We start from the raw sequence: 18566 nt of genomic DNA, 5'->3' as shown, positions 1-18566 counted from the left end.
GGACCCCTTGTGTTGGACTCCCGGTGGGGCCCCTTGATGCGGGGCTGCATTGTTCCTTGCGCAGGTAACGCATTGAGCCAAGGCTGTTGAGCACAGGGTTGACAGGTTGGGGAAATAGAAATACCTTTTGAGCAAGTTTTCCAGGGAGGTCTTACCCAGGTGGGTCAGATGGTGGCAGTTTCTGACTAAATTGCTGGCCTGGCTCTGGGGCACATATACGCGCCCATCAGGTAACCTCCAAGTTCCCTCGGGGGGTTTCTTGTCCTCCGGCCTGTTGGGCCCATTTCATTTCTGCTGGCTCATAGTCCCAACGGTTAATGGGGTTCCCCAGCAGGGGTCCGAGAAGGGAGGGCTGTACTTCTGCCATCTCACCACATACTGCGGCAGCCTTTGCTGTCGAGTCGCCTTCTGGTTCCCGCGGGCCGGTATGGTGTCTTGTTTGGAATGGCCTTTGCAGTGGATGACGGACACCGCAGTTGGGGCCCAAACTGCTTCGAGGAGACGCAGGATTTCTGTCTTGTTTTTAATTTCCTTTCCTTCTGCTGTCAGCAGCCCGCGTTCTCGGTAGATGGCCCCGTGGAAGTGCAGGGTGGCGTAGGTGTACTTGGAGTCAGTGTAGATATTGACTTTCCGGTCCCGGGCCAACTCCAGTGCTCTTATTAAGGCCCAGAGTTCCGCTCTCTGGGCCGACCATCCAGAGGGCAAGGCTTTGGCTTCTACCACCTGGTCAAGCGTGGTTACTGCGTACCCTGCCACTCGGACCCCTTCTCTCATATAACTGCTGCCGTCTGTGAAATAGGTCACGTCAGCATTGGGCAGAGGCTGGTCCCGCAGGTCCGGTCGGCTGGCATAGACCTCCTCAGTAACCTCTAGGCAGCAGTGGTCTGGGTCCCCTAGTTCGGTCGGCAGGAAGGTTGCAGGGTTTAATCTTTTTACAGTCTTTACCTGGACCCGAGGATTCTCTTGGAGTATGCCCTGATATTGTGTCAGTCTGGGGTTGGACAGCCATCGGTGCCCCTGTCCTGCCAGGAGGCTATGGATGCTATGGGGAACGCATAGAGTGGTCTCCTGCCCCAAAGTTAATTTGTCCGCTTCTTGTAGCAGGGATACCGCGGCTGCAACTGCCCTCAAGCAAGGGGGCCACCCGGCCACGATGTTATCCAGTTGCTTAGACAGGTAAGCCACTGGGCGCTCCCAAGGTCCGGCTGATTGAGTTAAGACCCCCAGAGCAACCTTGTCCTTTTCATGCACGTGTAGATAGAAGGGCCGGCTGGGGTCTGGTAGGCCCAGAGCTGGGGCTTTACTAAGGAGGTCCTTTATTTGAGCAAAGGCCTGTTCCTGTTCTTTTCCCCATGCCAGGGGTAAGGTGTCTGGCCCACGCAGGGCCTGGTAGAGTGGCCTTGCTCTGGCTGCGAACCCCGGGATCCAAATTCTGCAAAAGCCGGCTGCTCCCAGGAACTCACGTAATTGTCTTCGTCCGCTCGGGGCCGGGAAGCGGGTAATGACCATTTTCCGGTCTGTATTTAGGGATCTTTTGCCTTGGGGAATTAGGAACCCTAAATATTTGACTTCTTTTTGGCAGATTTGTGCCTTTTTCCGTGAGACTCGGTACCCTTGTTGGGTTAGCAGTTTTAGGAGTGCTCTTGTCCCCTCTAGGCATCGGCTCTGGTCGGGGGCAGCTAAGAGGAGGTCATCAACATATTGGAGTAGAGTTAAATCCTTTCCCTCGTCTGAGAAAGATTGCAGGTCCCGGGCTAGCGCTTCGCCGAATAACGTGGGGGAGTTCTTAAATCCCTGTGGCAACCGGGTCCATGTCAACTGTGTCTTTACCGCCGTATGCGGGTCTTCCCATTCAAAGGCAAAGATAGGTTGGCTGGCTGGAGCTACCGGGATGCAGAAGAAGGCGTCCTTTAAGTCTAGGCATGTGTACCAGGCGGCGGTTGGCGGGAGTCGGCTCAGTAGGGTGTATGGGTTCGGGACTACCAGGTGCAGTGTGACGACGGCTTCGTTTACCACCCGGAGGTCCTGCACTGGACGGTACCCTGTTCCGTCAGGTTTCTTGATTGGCAGGAACGGGGTATTCCACGTTGATTGACAGGGGACCAATATACCCTCTTGGAGGTGCTTTCGGATGACCTCCGACATTCCTAGGCGGGCCTCCCTTGAGATAGGGTACTGTCGCTGGCGGCATGGTTTAGCCCCCGGTTTGAGTTCAGTTATTACTGGGACCTGGTTTCTGGCTAGTCCAGGGGGATTGTCCTCGGCCCAGACCGTGGGGAATTCCTGCAGCAGGTTGTCTCTAGCCTCAGGTCTGGGGCCATGGTCACCAGATTCCTCAGAATACAACTGGTATTCTTCCTCTCATGGCAAAATGAGTGCCATGAGCCTAGGGCCGTCCACTTGCAGCGAGGCCTCCCCTGACTGCTGGAAGGTGATTCGAGCTCCCAGCTTTGATAAGAGGTCTCGCCCTAACAGTGGGACAGGGCATTCAGGTAGGTATAAGAACTCATGTCTAATCCGGTGGCCTCCCAGATCAACAATTCGGGCCTGGCAGAAGCGTTTTGGGCTACTTGGCTGACCAGTGGCCCCTACGATGGTGACTTCTCGTCCGGATGGGGGGAGCTACAGGGGTGGTGACGACCGAGTGCTCTGCCCCGGTATCTACCAAGAAAGAGAGAGTCTGGCCCCCAACAATCGCTTCGACCATGGGCTCATGGGGGCCTAGATTCAGGGAGCCCGGTCTTCCTCATTCTGAGTCTAGGCCCGCCAGGCTAAGGATGGTGGGCGCCGGCTCAGAGGGCGCCGGACCAGCCTTCTTTTTCCGGTGCGGGCATTCTCTTTTCCAATGTCCTCTTTCCTTACAATAGGCACATTGGTCTCTCTCTACCTTGGCGTGCCCTTTCTGGTCTTTCGGTCCCCCTTTGCCTTTTGCTGCCGGCTGACTGAGGGTGGCTGCTAGCAGTGCGGCCTTTTTCTCTAATCTTTTCTGGGCTGCTTTCTCAGCGGCCTCCTCCCGGTTATTGTAGACTTTATTTGCTACCTCAACCAGCTGACTGATGTTCATGCCTGCAAAGCCCTCTAGCTTCTGGAGCTTTTTGTGGATGTCAGGGGCCGATTGGGAGACAAAAGCAGTGTTTACCATTAGCCGTGTATCTGGGCTTTCTGGGTTGAAGGGGGTGTATATCCGGTAGGCCTCTAGGAGCCTTTCTAAGAAGTCCCCGGGACATTCATCTGGCCGTTGGACAACACTGGCCACCTTTGACATATTGGTCGGTTTTCTGGCCCCAGCTCTGACCCCCCTGGAGGATGACTTCCCTGTACCGGTCCAGGGCTGCTCTTCCCTGTTCGGTGTTGTGATCCCAGTCGGGTTGGGTCTCTGGGGCTGCCACCCGAGCGTACTGGGCTGGGTCTATTGTGCCCACTGGAGCGTTGGCTTCTAGATATCTCTGGGCCTCCTGGAAGACTCTGCGCCTCTCTTCCGTATTAAAAAGGGTTAGGAGCAATTGGCGGCAATCGTGCCACGTTGGCCGGTGAGTTTGCATAATGGACTCCATTAGGTCTACGAGTGCCTGGGGCTTCTCCGAATATGAAGGTGTGTGGTGTTTCCAGTTCAAGAGGTCAGTAGTGGTAAAGGGCTGATAGTAAAACACAACCGGTCCCGGGTATAAGGTCCCATCAGGCCCCGTTCGTGGCGGGCCCGGGGTCTCTCTCAGTGGCATCTGGAGGGACTGGTGGTGTCTTAAGCGGGAGGCGATAGGAGATTCTGGGGGCGCTGTTGCCTCGGGCTGCGGGGGCGAGACTGAAGGGGGCGGTGTTTCAGGCGCCTCTGCCTGACCTCCCAAGTTCCTAGCTGGGTAAGGGGGAGGCTGCACCGGGGGGTCTTCCTCTGGCGGGCCTTGATAGATAGGGGGTCTCGCCACTGATTTGGCAACTAGGATGCGGGTTACATCCCTTTCCTTTGATTGGGAGCAACAGTTCCGGGCTCCCCTGGCTTGCCCTCCCGTAGCGCCTAGGTGACGAGGTTTGACCCCCGCACCCTTCCAGAGCCAGTCGGGCATCTCTTGCGCTAGCTCCTGCCACTTTTCTATGTAGAGGAATTGGTTTGGGTGTCCTGGACTTCCTGTGACTATGAGATGGACAGCCCTAATTATGTCTAGGTCAAGGGTTCCTTCAGGAGGCCAGCCTACCCCGAACCTGGGCCACTCAACGGAACAGAAAATTTCTAATTGCCCCGGATCCATATCGGGCTGCTGGCCCCGGAACCGGTCGAAATTCCTTAACATGCAATCTAAGACGGTAGACTGTCTGCCCCCCATGATCCCTCCCGAAACGGCGCAGACAAACGGGGGCAGCAGGGATACTTTCACTTTCGCCCGCCTGGCCTCTCCTCTCGCGAGGGACTTGGGTCTGTCTTAGCTAAGGCTGCCCGAGTAGAGTCCGGGTTAGCTTCCCAGCCGTTATGCCGTATGACAGACCGAGGACCCGCAGGTTAGGGCTCACTCAGACTCCGAAGGCTCGGGGGGAACACCGCTGGCCTGTGGAGCCACACAGTCAGTCACTCACTCAATCACACAGAGGTTAACACTTTCCCTCCCGACAGGGAAACCGTGCCAGAGGCCGGTCGGCCTGAGAGGTGATCAGCCTCTCCTTCCACCACTTATAGGTGGGTCTGATTCGGGTCTGGTCCCCGGGGCACTTAACAATCTGGCGCCTTCAGGTAGGCTTGGGTCCGCTCCCCGAGTGCCCGGGTTATGGAACGGCCCGAGGTTGGGGCCAAGGGGAGCCCAGCCCCTCGGGACCCGAAATCACCGGGGCACGTGCTTCCCTCTGGAGTCTGGGCTCACCCGGTCGACCCCAGCCGTCTTCACTGGAGGCAAATGGCCTGCTCGTGTGAGTCGTTTCCTGGTCAGGGAACCAAATGTTACGGAAAGCCAGACTCAAGACACGATTCAGGGAACGGAGTAAGCCTTTATTCACATGCGCGGGCTCAGAGGAGGCAGTCTCCAAATTCTGAGCCCCGAATCGGGGTTAGATAGGGGTTTATAAGCCCTAGCATTCCGGGCGGGAAACGGATGGGCTTCCCAGGTGGGGGAAGGGATTAGCATTCAGGTGGGAGATTGATGAGATTGATGTGCTACCCAGGCGGGGGAAGGGATGTGAAAACGGGCTGCAGGAACAGATAAGCAGTGATTAACAGTTAACCTGGGAGGGGTCTCTGGCTAGGCTGTTCCTCTTAAATCATCTTGCCCTTATCATGGTCACTTATGTTGTGATTTATTTTTTTAAATAAAAAAACATGATAAACATACCTGGGACTTCCTCTCATGCTTAGTTTCTCCGTGCCGAGATCAGGAAAAACTAAGAGTGCAAGCTTAAAGAATAAGTCAGATTTAAAGTTTTAATTCAAAAATTTAGAAATAAAACATCAGATTTCTTCTCTCATACTGTTTAAATTATAGTTCCTCTTTTCTGATGATAAAGAAAATATATGTAAATGAAATTAAAATAAATCAGACATATGAAGAAGAAAACATACCACTCAGGAAACCACCATTTAAACCTCAATGCATTTCCTTCCAATCTTTTATTGAAGCCTCAATATGTGTATGTATTATATGGGTATATACATGAAATAACTGACATCACACAATTAGCATGTCTGCAATCTTGCTTTCTATTTTCTTCCCTGCATATTTCTTATCTTTTGTTTTTTATTTTTCTCTTTTTATTTTTAAATCATGTTTATTCTATTACAGTTGTCTGAATTGTTCCCTGTTTGCCCTCCTCCACCCATCCTACCCCACCCCCTGCTCCCACAGGAGTCAATTCCTACTCTGTTGTCCATGTCCATGGGTCATTCATACATATTCTTTGCCTAGTCCCTTTCCCCTTCTTTCCAACATGGTCCTCCTACCCTACCCCCACTGGTCACTTTTGGTCTGCTCCATGTTTCCATGCCTGTGGATTCTTTTGTTCATTAGTTTATTTTATTGAATAAATTCCACTTATAGGTGAGATCATATGGTGTTTGTCTTTCAATGACTGGCTTATTTCACTTAGCATAATATTCTCCAGTTCTATCCATGCTGTTGCAAAAAGTAGGAGTTCCTTCTTTCTTTTTATTTTTAATGCAAATTTATTTATTTATTTATTCATTCATTTATTTTTAAATGTCAAGATCCATTAACATATTTAAAAATTTACATTCATTATAAAGTCTCAGCAATTAAAACAGGACACCAGCACGGAAATCATCAAGCAGATCAAAGAAATAAAATGAGTATTCTAGAAACAAATGTATATATCTGTCTAAAAAGGTAATATATGATTACATTGATATTTCAGATAAATGGGTAAAATAAGGTTTATTCAACAAATAAGGTCCATGGACCACTATTACTTGAAATACAATAAACACAGAGTCCTTATTAACACAGTATACAACAAATATTCAGGTGAGTTAAAAATCAATATGTAGAATATAAGGAGTTTTAGGAGAGAATATAAAATAATATTTTTCTTACTCTGAAGTAAAATCTTCAAACTCAGAAGCTATAAAGTAAAATATTGACAATATAAGACTATACAGTAATGCATGTATTACAAAAGTTAAAGGACAAGTAATAGAATAGGAAAGTATTTGCTACACATCTGAAAAAGGGTTACTAGTCTGTTTTTTTATTCTCTTTTTAGAAAGAGTTGGGGGGGAGTTCTACAAACATTTAATTAAGAAATGGAAAAAGAATACCAAAAAGTAATTTTTTAAATTAATTAATTTTTTTTCTTTTTTTCTTTTTTTCTTTTTTTTTAATTTATTTACTTTTTAAATACGTTTGTCTCTGCCTCCCCCCAACCTCTTTCCCTTGCCCCCGTCCCACCTAAATACATTTGGCTCCACCTTCCCCCCACCACTTTCCCCTGCTCCCCCTCCCCCCTCTCCCTCCCTCAATCTTTCCCCACTTTGGTTTTGCCCATGAGTCCTTGCTGTATGTTTCTTGACTTGCCCCTTCCCAAAAAGTCACTTTAAGCTTTTAAAAAATAATAGAAAGAGGCAAGAGATATACAAAAACAGATTTCATTTCAACAAATAATAAAGGAACAATTAAAATAACACATCACTGTCACAATCAGATTAATAAATATTAAAAAAATTGGTAATATTAAGTATTGGTGACTGTGAAAGGAATGGGGTATTCATAGACTCCTTTTCTTCATCTGCCTAAAGTAGTCCCTTTAGCATATTTTGGCTGGAGGTTTATTATTTTAACTTTCTTTTGTCCGGGAAACTCCTTATTTTACCTTCCATTTTCACTGAGAGCCTTGCTCAGTAGAGCAGTCTTGGTTGTCGGCCTCTGCTTTTTATTACTTGGAATATTTTTTGCCATTCCCGTCTGGCTTGCAGTGTTTCTTTTGGGAGCCAGCTGCTAGCCATACCAGGGCTCCCTTCTGTGTTACTACCTCTTTCTCCCTTGTTTCCTTCAAGATTCTGTTTGTCTTTGATATTTGCCATTTTAATGTTGAGGTATTTTGGAGTGGGCCTCATTGGGTTCCTCTTGAAGGGGACCCTCTGTGCTTCCTGACTTGAGTGACTTTTTCCTCTCCTCTAATTAAGGAAGTTTTCCATCATTACTTTTTCAAACAGGTTTTCTCTCCCTTGCTCCTCTTCCTCTCCTTCTGGTGTCCCTATTATACACATATTATTACATTTCAGGTTGTCCTGCATTTCCCTCATTTCCTCTTCATTCTTTTTGAGTCCTTTTTCATTTTCTTGCTCTTTCTGGGAGCTTTTATCTACCTTGTCCTCCAGCTCGCTGATTCGGTCCTCAGCTTCATCTAGCTTGCTTTTGATTCCTTCTACTGTGTTCTTCAAATCGGAAATTGAATTCTTCATTTCCTCTTTTACTGATAGTTTCTATGTCCTTATTCATGCTGATATAGTTTGCAGTTAGTTCCTCATAGTTTCCCTGTAGTTTTGTACAATTTTCTCTGAGCTCACTGAGCCCATTGAGCTTCCTTAGAACCATTGTTTGGAACTCAACGTCTGATAGTTTACTTGCCTCTATTTCATTTAGTTCTCTTTGTGGGGATTCCTCCTTTCACTTTGAGTGGGGGTGTTTCTTTTTCTTCCCATTATTTGTGAGACTCTTCTTTTTAGCTTCTGCTTCTTAAATTGATCTGTCTTGTGGTGTGAACTTCTATGGTTGGAGACCGCTGTTTTTTCTTTCTGGATCTGCCTCTGATGATTTCAGATGTTTTCCCTGTCTGACCTTAAGCAGTCTGTTTGAGACTTCCAGGAATCTACTGTTTGTGGCTGTCTCCTTCAGTTGTTAATCTAGTCACCCTGAAGTGAACAGGCTGCCTTAGACAGCTCAGGATGGGGAGGAGTCCCTCCTGGGGGTGGGGTTATTGGGTCCTCTCATGCTGTTGCCATGTGGGGGAGTAGTCAGCACTGGGATCCCTCCAGCCATTCTGTCTGTTCTCTCCCCAAAGCCTCTGTTTCCAGTCTCTTCTCAAGTGTCTCTAGACCACTCTGCGCGCCCCCCATCAGGGATCTACTATCTGTGTCTGCCACTCTGCACTCAGTAGGCATCTTAGCACAGGGCAGGGTGGAATCCCATCTGGGGGAGGGGCTATTGTGCCCTCTGACACTGCTGCCCCTGGGGGAGTGTTCTCTGCCTGAGCAAGATGGCTGCTGCTGCATGGGGAATGAGTTAGCACAGAGATCCCACTGGTTACTCTCTCAGTTCTCTCCCCAAAGCCTCCATTTCCAGTCTCTCTTCAAGTGTCTCTAGCCCAGTCTGCCCCTTTCTTTGCCAGAGACCATGGGGAGTAGCTGTAAATAAAAATTTACACTTTGGCCCTTTAAACAGTTCTTTGCGTCTCCAGCTGCCTATCTCTGGCAGAGAGTAACCTTGCTGCTTTTCACAGCTGGCTGTTTTCCATGTACTTGTTGGGCTCTGGTGCTATAGGTTAGAGATCTCCGCTTTTGGTTTAGACCCTGCTCTTTTCTCAGTGGGATCCAACTGGCCCTTTCAATATCCTTCTGGTGCTGCCGCCCCTGGGTTCCCCACCTGCCTTCTGGAGTATCTAAAGCACTCCTTACCAGTTAGATTGCACTAAAGCCAACTCTTCTGTCTCCGAGGTTACAAGGCTCCTCTCTTGTTATTGTTCAGTTGTTTGTTCCAGGTGATTTCTCCACAATTTAGTTGTAATTCCAGGTTGGTCCTGGGAGGAGGTCAGTGTGGCTTCCACTCACTCCTCTGCCATCTTGATCCTCCCCAACTGGTCATTTCAATATCATTCTGGTGGTTCCGCCCGTGGGTGCCCTGCCTACCTCTTGAGTCTCTACCTCCCACCTTACCAGTTAGGTTGTTCTAAAGCTGATTTTCCTGACTGTCCGAGGTTCTAAGGCTCCTCTTTTGCTATTATTCAGTTGTTTGTTCCAGGTGATTTCTCCACAATTTAGTTGCAATTTCAGATTGGTCCTGGGAGAAGTTCTGTGTGACTTCCATTCACTTTGCTGCCATATTGATTTTCAGGAAATGTTATTTTTAAAAAAGAAGTCAGTGTTATGGAAATCTTATCCATGTAAAATGACCACTTTTACTAGGAATGAGTATCACCCATCATGTCCAGGTCTGCCAAAGGGAGCAAGAGACATTCTCACATCTACACAGGAGCTGCTATGGAATGTGGAATTGACTCCATTCCCAGGGAGGGAGGAAATGAGAATGGGTATTTTGTTGTTCCTCTTGTAAACAATATTTTGGATCATATCCTTTTCCCTTTCCTCTCCTTTCTTTGTTTAGTCACAAATTCAGCAGCACAGGGCCCATTCCCAATCCCAGCTCCACTGAACTGGCCCATTCTTCAGGTAAATTCCCAAAAAGAGCTGCAAGTTAGTGTCTTTGGGAATGGATTCTCAAGGAACGGATTAGGATGAAAAATGCTGATAAAATACCCATTGTCATATACGAAAGACAACTTCTAAGGAAATCTAAAACAGACTTTGAAAAACAGTCTTTGATTTCTTAGAAAAGAAAGTAGGGATCGTACAGAGCCAAATCATGTCAAGCTAGAGTCACCCCACTTCCATCTGGCCAAGCTGTCAGGCAGGTAGATGAGGAGGAGGCTGCAGGGCCCAGAGCAGGCCAGTAGAGAGAAGTAGAGTCCCTGTGATTAAAGAATGTACCAGACAGAGAAAGAGGAGGTACCTGATGATTCACCATCTAGTTGTGGGATGACGTAGGTGGAAACCACTGGCCACATGTAACTAATGAGCACTTAAAATGTGCCTAGTCCAAACCGAAAGGGGCTTACATGTAAAATAGACTGGATTTTTTAGATTTAGTTGGAGAAAAAAATGAAAAAAAATAGCTCAATGATATTTAATATTGATTCCATGGTGAAAAGGTAATATTTTAGATAACTTGGATTAAATTTGTAAATTATAAAAATTATTTTCACCTTTAAAAAAACTTTAAAAGTGAGGATACTCAAATATTTAAAATTATGTCTATGGCTTCCATTAAATTTTTGTTGCACAGCACTGGACTAGATTCTGTGAGGCCCAGTCCAACTTGCCATTGGATTGGGTGAGATATCCCTTTTCCTTAAAGTCCTGTCTCCTTCTGCTTTATATTGTCCCTTAGCATTTAACCCATCTAATATACTTTATATTTAACCTTATTTATCTGTTTCCCCCAAGTATAATATAATAAGTTCAGTAAGGGCAGAAACATCCTTTTCATTGTTGTATCCTCAGCATCTAAAAGAATGTCTGGAACATAGAGGCTGCTTAATAAATATTTGTTAAATGTGGAGGGTATCAGAAGACTATCCTCTGTTAACATTTTCTGTATATTGTATAATCTAAACAAAGCTCCGGATAGAGTTTTTAATTTCCAGAAGACGTTTTTAAGAGCTAATGAGTTTTCTAAGTATGACCAAATTATGGGAAACATCAGTTGTCTGACACTACTAAGTGGCTCCTAGAACTTGTGTGGAGCTGAATTTGGGCATTTCCATGTAGGGAATAATGGCCCAGCAAAACTAGCTGAGTATCTGGAGCTGCTATAGTTTCACTCTCTGAGGGGTCATTCTGTTCCTTACCTTTCGTGAGCCTTCACTGTGGAGTGTGGACAAAAAAGGATGGATTTTTCACAGGGATGGAGTACAATAGTATGTTAGCCATCTGGTTGGCTTCCCAGAGCAAAGCCAAATTATACCCATTGAGAACCCATTAGACTCGAACAAATTCTAACATTGCTTTATCAATTAACATGGGTTCTTTTATTGTTTTTTGTTTTTTTTTTTAACTCAGGAATACTACACTTTCATCTTCACAACATACTTTCCCAAAAGTGGCTGGGCTGACTTGGTTCTGGCTGGGTTGACCTGGTTCTGAACATTTTGCCCACAGATGTCCATGTAGATCTCATACATGAAACAACGAGGCATGCTTCACCCTTCACAAATGCAGAAATTGTTCACCAGCCTGGGGGAGAGGAAGATGAGGCAGAGGAAATTGGCATCAGTTTTTCTAGAACAGGACATTTTGATGAGGATTAGTGGTCAGCATAAGTGTGGGTCAGTGGTCAGCATAAATGAAACATGTTTAATTTATTGAACACAAATGTTCACCAATCAACATCAGTAATGTATTGTACTCTTTTGTTCTCAGCTTAGAGTTAAGCACAGGGTGGGGCAAAAGTAGTTTTACAGTTGTATATAAAATATCAATTAACAAGAAGCGTATTATTATTTATTAATTATTGTATTATCGTAACTGAACAACCAACCTGTGGGGTCCTAGCAGTCACTGCCCATAGGCAAAAACTCTGGAGACAGTCTGGTGGAAAGGAAAAAGGAATACTTTTTTTGAGGGGGTAGATTTTTTAAACTTTAAAATATGCACAGCAGGTTTCTTGATGCCTCTACCCACCCAGAGGAGCCTGCAGGCAGCTGGTGGATGCCTCCCATGGCTTCATGCGGAGGGAAGTAGCATGTGGCTTGCTGCCAGGTTGCAGGTCTCCCAGGACCTGCCGGTCCAAGTCTCCTCCTCTTCTTACCAGCCTAGTGCCTGCAGTGCTCCTGGTCAGGCATGGAATGCTCAAGGAGAGATGCAGGGCCTGTTCCCCAGCTACACTGGGGCCCTACTGACAAGCCTGCACTGGCGTGGGCTGCGGGCAGGCAGTTGCCATTGCAGTTTCCAATCTGGTGAAGGGATGTGGGCCTTGCCAGCCAGCCACACTCTTTAGCCCGCCACCTTGAGCCTGCCCTCTGCCCTCTTACCAGAATCTGCTGCCCTCCTGGCCAGGCAGGTCCTGGAGTGCTTGTATAGGGACGTGGGGAAAACTGGGAAGGCCTGCCAACTGAGGAACCTCAGGCAAAGTCCACTGACTCAGGAACTTCAATCTCCCAGCTGCAAAACTACCAGACAGGAGATGGGGAAGCAAAAGTGTGTATTTTCCATGTGCTCTGCTTTTTAAAACTGCTGCCATAATCCCCCGCACAGCAGAAGTAGATGGGAGGGTATGTCCCTACCTTCCAGTTACCTCCACAGCTTTTGGCTCCAGCCCTATGTGCCTTTTTTTCTTTTTTGCTGTTTCATGCTCACATTGTCCTGGTTGCCAGGACAATGCATGCATGTGCTGTTTTTAGTGCTTCTCCACCTCTTCCCATTTATGGAGGGGTCCCCCTTTACATTATTTTCCATATGAACTGTAAACCTAATTTTGCCTCATCCTGTATATTAATTTTGGGCCATTAGATTAACAAGGTGGTGGGTGTTTGTTGTTATTTGATATTTTTGCAATGTAGGCATACTGAAAAAAAGTACAAATTAATGGGCTCAGCAGACACTGTTTCACATAACTTTATAAAGGTTGCAGCCAAGATCTCTATAACTATAAAGTGGAAAATTATTTCTTTTCTAAGACACAAAGTAATGCTTTACAGCCCCTTACAGTCTATTACCCCTGCAGGTGACTGCAGGAACCAGCATGTCTGCCAGTCCCTGTGGCCTGTGACCCAGTACAGAAATGCATAGCTCATACCCCTGCCCCTTCTTCCTCTGAAGCAGTTATTCGCATGATTTTTAAACCCAAGTGATTTAATGCAGGCCACTATATTTTGATTCTTTAAATTACAATGAGATATAAAATGTAAAACACCAAGAGACAAAGAGGCAGTGTGCTTTCATTCTTCTTTATTTCCTGCTTGGGACAGAGCTAAGTGGTATTCAGGTGTGATATGCAAGCCCTAGGCCTCTGCTCTGCTTAAGTGAGATCTTCAACTGCTCAGGTTCTCCTAGACCCTGGGGCAGTTGGGGTTCCACTGGTGATGAGGGGCTCTGCTAGTGACTCATAGCTTGCAGCTTGACCCATAGGGACAGCCAGCCAGGTGCCTGTTCCAGCAACAGGTATGTGAGTGTGTGGGGGCATGTAGTGAGGGTGACTGGGGTCGGAAAGTGTGGTCCATAATGACATCCATTCACAACCTTGCTAGGTTTCTTCTCTGCTCATACTTTTTATTTTTATTTTTATTTCTATTTTTGATTTGTTTTAGAGAGGGGAAGGGAGGGAGAAAGAGGAAGAGAAATATCAATATGAAAAAGAAACATTGACTAGGCTGCCTTCCACGTGTACTCCAACAGGGGCCTGAACCTGCAGCCCAGGCATGTGCCCTGACCAGAATCATACTGGTGACTTCTTGGTTTATGGGACAGTGCCCAACCAAGTTCTGCCTGAAAACTGCTCCTCTAGGCATCTTGTAACAACACCTTCAAGGATCTCAGACTCTGGATTAATAATTGAGGGGGCTCTGTTGTTTTTTTTAAAATCATGTATTTCTTGATTGTGGTGAAACATGCACAGCATTAAATTTATTATTTAAAAATGTACAATTCAGTGACATTAACTATTTTCACATTGCAAATAACTTTTTCCGTCTTGCAAAACTGAAACTCTGTACCCATTAAACACTAACTTCCCATTTTCTCTTCTCCCATCTCCTGGCAACTGCCATTCTACTCTCTGCCTCTGTGAATTTGACTTTAGGTATCTCATATGAGTGGATTCATACAGCATGTGTCCTTTGTGACTGGCTTATTTCATTAAGAACAATGTCTTCAAGCTTCATCCATGTTTTAGCAAGTGTCAGGATTTCCTTCCTTTTTAAGGCTGAATAATAGTCCATCATCTGTGTAAACCACCTTTTGTTTATCCTTTCATCCGTGGATGAACACTTGCATTACTTTTACCTTTTTGTTATTGTCAATAATGCTGTTATGAACATGAGTCCAGATGTCTGTTTGAGTCCCTGCTATCAATTCTTTGGGGGTACATACCCAGAAGTGGAACTGGTGGATCATATGCAAGTTCTGTTTTCAAGGTTTTGAGGAACCACAGTGGCTGCACCAATTTACATTCCCACCAACAGTGCACAAGAGCTCCAACTTTGCCACATTCTCCCTAACACTTGTTATTTTCTATTTTTGTTTGTTTGATAATGGCCATCCTAATGGGTGTAAAGTGGCTGGGTCTGTGTTTTTAATGTTAGTGTTAATGCCACTGTTAGCATATGTAACTGGATATTAATAAAGGAAAAGAATGAGGGAATCAGACATTATTAAGCATAAGCAACTGAGGAGCATGAGCCTGCTTGCATTGCCAGGAAGTTACAGCTTCACACACTTCCCAGGGAACCACCAGTCTGTTCCCTGAAGATCACTGAGGGAAGATGTAAATAATAAAAAGGGAGGTAAGCATGTATGTGTGCAATAGGAGCCAAAATGGCAACCAAGAGGCCTGTCAATCTAACCTGGGGAAACGATTGGTTGGAAGGTGAGCTCTCTGCAAGCTCAAGAAAGCTTGAGAAGTTGATTGGTTATTTTGAAAAAAATGCCTGGTCCTTCCCAATCCCAAGGTGATGTAATTCCAGGGAACAAAGCCCTTCGCTTTCTCTTGCCCAGTAACACGCTCAGCCAGGCAGGCCTAGCAGCCAACCAGGGTCTACAACAGACCACATGGACTCAAAAGGACTAAGCTTTAATAAGGTACAGAATCTCTGGACATTGGCCCTATTTCTGGCCCTGATTTCCCATGGCAGGACAGACAGATATGAGACATTAGGAACCCAGGAGGAGCACTCTTTTGATTTTGCATCTGATATTACAAATAAATCTTGCCACACCTTATTCTCCCTTGTGGGTCTCCTAAAGGGCTTTCCTTGTGACACCACAAGAACCCCACTTCCACTGGCAACATCCTAAGTACTAGTGATCTGTTAAACATTCTCCTAAGACTGGATGCCTAAAGAGCAGTCCTCCAAGGGGAACTAAACCCCTCCTCATCTCCATTGTCTCACCCACTCCCCTTGAAGAGAGTAGATGAAGAAGGGGTCATATACTAAATCTGATAAGCTCAGAGGATACCTACGTGGCAGCTGTACAAACTCAGAGACCTAAAATAACCACACAGATGGTCTGAAATTAAAATCTTCTAACTAAAAACAGTTCATGGCAAATAGTCATGTCCTAAAGCAGTATTTTGCTTAACAAAGGTCAATCTTCACCTTAACTGAGACTGTCTTTTGTTTGTTGCATCTATGATAATGTTCCTGATAATATACCTTTGGAATATCAAAGTAATTTTTTTCCAGACCCCTCAAATCACATGGTTTCTTCTGGACCCCTCAAAATTATATGGATTTAATGTAAATCCCTTATGCCTCCTCTGATTGTAATGTATAAAATAAGGTGCATAACTGCCATTCTCTGGAGTATTTTCTCAATCCGAGATTTTGCTTCCTAGCAATTATCATCAACTTTGGCTCCAATAAACTCATATAAATTCTTACAGGTTTGGACATTTCTTACGTAGGTCAGAAGCCTGTAAGGGTAAGGACTTGTAGCATAGGACTTGAATTATTAATGCAACTCACTGCCAAAACGATCTATAGCCAGGGGTGTCCAACCTGTAGCCTGTGGGCTGTATGCGGCCCAGGATGGCTATGAATGCAGCCCAACACAAAATTGTGAATTTACTTAAAACATTTTTTGCTCATGAGTTTTCATAGTATTTGTGTACTTAATGTGTAGCCCAAGACAAGTCTTCTTTTTCCAGTGTGACCCAGAGGTTCCAAAAGGTTGGATGCCCCCGGCACCATCCTAAGTGATTTAGGGTACCTGCACTGTTTGTGCAACCTGTATTCCTTCAGTTCACAAACTGCCTTAGGAGGATATTCAGATAGTTTTTGAATCTCAGTTGTTCTTTCAAATCTCTGGAGCATAACTGCAAACCCCAGAAACTAGTTTACTAAAGGTGGTCTGAAATTGTTGACAAAGGCCTTCCCTGTATCCTTTCTTCTAAGAGGGTAGTGACATTCTGAGGGGTCTGAGTTAATGACTGTAAAAGAAATAGAGCACTGCTATGTAACACTTTGAAAACATCATGTTTTAATACTTATTCTTTTGATTTTTTTCTCTTAATGTAGATAAAATATATCAAAAATTTTCCTTGGGAAGAAAGGCATAACCTTTTAGGCCTTTTTGGGTTATAATCACAAACACATCTTTCTTTTTTTCTATTCACTCATGTAACTTTTTAAGAAAGTCTTTCCTGAGAAATATTACTTAAAACTTTTTTAAAAAGTAATCAGATATCTACTATTTATTCACCTTATAAAACTGAGGTTTTAGGACTGGTTTCAATTATTTTCCTACTTACGAAGAGCTGCAAACCCGTAAATTTCATTAATCCCAAGGGCTAATAGTATTTTTCTTTTCAGTTTTTTTCTGCCTCTACTTGAACAGCCAGAGTGAACGTCACAAACAATGTGGAATGTATTGTTAAAGCTAAAAATTGCTTTAAATTAGGAAACATTCTATTCTGGATCTCAGACTAAGACAACGTTTCCTCTCCTGGGCAACCCCTCCTCGCTTTCAGATGTACATGCAAGCACGGTTCAACCAACAAGCCACAGTCCTCCTCCCTCCACCCGAATCACTCTGAGCTCGCGCTCCGCTGTGGGGGCAGGCTGGATTGCTTTCCACGGGAATTACGACCAACAGGGAAGCCCCCGGATAAAAGCCACACTGCGACATCACTGACTTCCAACCCGTAGACACGTGTGTGTGTGTGTGTGTGTGTGTGTGTGTGTGTATGTGTGTGTGTGTGTGTGTGTCCAGTTCCGTCTGCAGTTCGGCCAACCAGCATCAATAGTTGCTGGTTTTGGGTCTGAATGGCTGTCCTTTTAGACTTTTTATCCAGGCCCCAGAGCGCGGGCTCTGCACACTGGCAGAAGGTCCTGGGGGCAGCAGAGGGAGCGACTCTCTTCCTAGCTCCAACCTCACCTCTTCCATTCTTTGGACCAAGAGTGCCCCTAGCCCCCACCTCCCCTGCCCAGTGAGAAGGCGCCGGCCGCTCATCACTGGATGATTCCACTGTGCAGGCCAAGGCTGACCCAGATGCCCCATGGGAGGCCTGCACATCTTTGTGGCTCAGACCCCGCAGCAGCTCCGTGGCAGGTGACCTCTTGTGGTGCTGCACAGGTTCCTCTGGGTCGCTCCTCAGTGTTTACTTAGAGATAGCCACGCGGTGGCCGGGGGGGGGGGGGGCGCCGGGGGCGCGGCGTGCGCAGGGCAGTGGGGCCACAGAGCCAGCCCACCAGTCTGGGGGGTGGGGGTAACGGGCGGCGGGGGGCGGCGCGCGTGCAGGTAAGGAGGCTCCGGTCACGCCCTGAAACCTACTGCGAAGGTTTGGGTGGGGCAGGGTCACCTCCCCTTGGATGAAAAGTTCGGGAGAGAAATACACCTTCCACCCTTCTACCAATAGATCAAACGAACAAGGAAGCAACAAATACCGATGTATATATTTCAAATCAGGTCCCATTGTTTATTAGCAGTGGTCCTAAACCCTGACTGCGCTTTGGAATCACTTGTGCAGGTTTCAAAAATATTGGAGGCCAAGGGCTACTCCCAGAGGTTCTGATGTAATTGAGATGGGGGCTGCCTGGACAAACTGGCTTTTACAAGCTCCTCAGGAGTTTGGCGATGCTGATGTGCACCCTGAGCTGAGAATAGTTGGTCTTGGGAGTTTGGGGGTAAGGGGCAGACACTGCGAATTTTTAGAAGACAACCCAAGGTGCCTCCAATGGCAGTTGGGAGTGAGAACTGCTGCCCTAGAGAGAACCCCTACATCTGCAGCCAGGCCCTGGCAGTCCTTCCCCTACAAAGCTGCTTATGTTAATATTCCTATGTGTCCCTGAGCTACTCACTCACCCAACCCCACTTCTCTTACCAGTAGTTGTGTGGTTATCGTAAGTATTAAGTGAGCTAATAAACATAGGGCAAATGGTGGCATGAGTAAGAGCTCAGGCCACTGCTACTTTGGTGACTGCTTCAGGTCCCTCATAAGGATTTCTCCGTCTAGACTAGGAACACATTTGACAATTGAACAAGAACAACACAGCCCAATTAAAAATGGGCAAAGGACTTGAATATCTTCTCCAAAAGAACATATACAACTGGCCAGTAAATACATAAAAAGATGTTCAATATCATT

At 46.2% G+C, this 18566-nt stretch overlaps 1 protein-coding gene across 1 annotated transcript in view; it reads right to left on the bottom strand.

Annotated features, from left to right (window-relative positions):
• RFX8 (regulatory factor X8) overlaps positions 1–18566 on the bottom strand; it is a 231618-nt gene that overhangs the window by 32906 nt on the left and 180146 nt on the right. The window contains 2 exon segments of the mRNA XM_054578035.1: positions 5310–5371; positions 11374–11497. Of these exon segments, the coding sequence (XP_054434010.1) occupies positions 5310–5371; positions 11374–11497 (186 nt within the window).

Source organism: Pteronotus mesoamericanus, unplaced genomic scaffold, assembly GCF_021234165.1.
Source record: "Pteronotus mesoamericanus isolate MK-2021 breed Mesoamerican mustached bat unplaced genomic scaffold, CSHL_Meso_final contig_48, whole genome shotgun sequence".
In the NCBI taxonomy this organism is placed as follows: Eukaryota; Metazoa; Chordata; class Mammalia; order Chiroptera; family Mormoopidae; genus Pteronotus; species Pteronotus mesoamericanus.
Note: the sequence above shows the minus strand (reverse complement) of the source record. Positions and strands in the feature narration are given on the sequence as shown.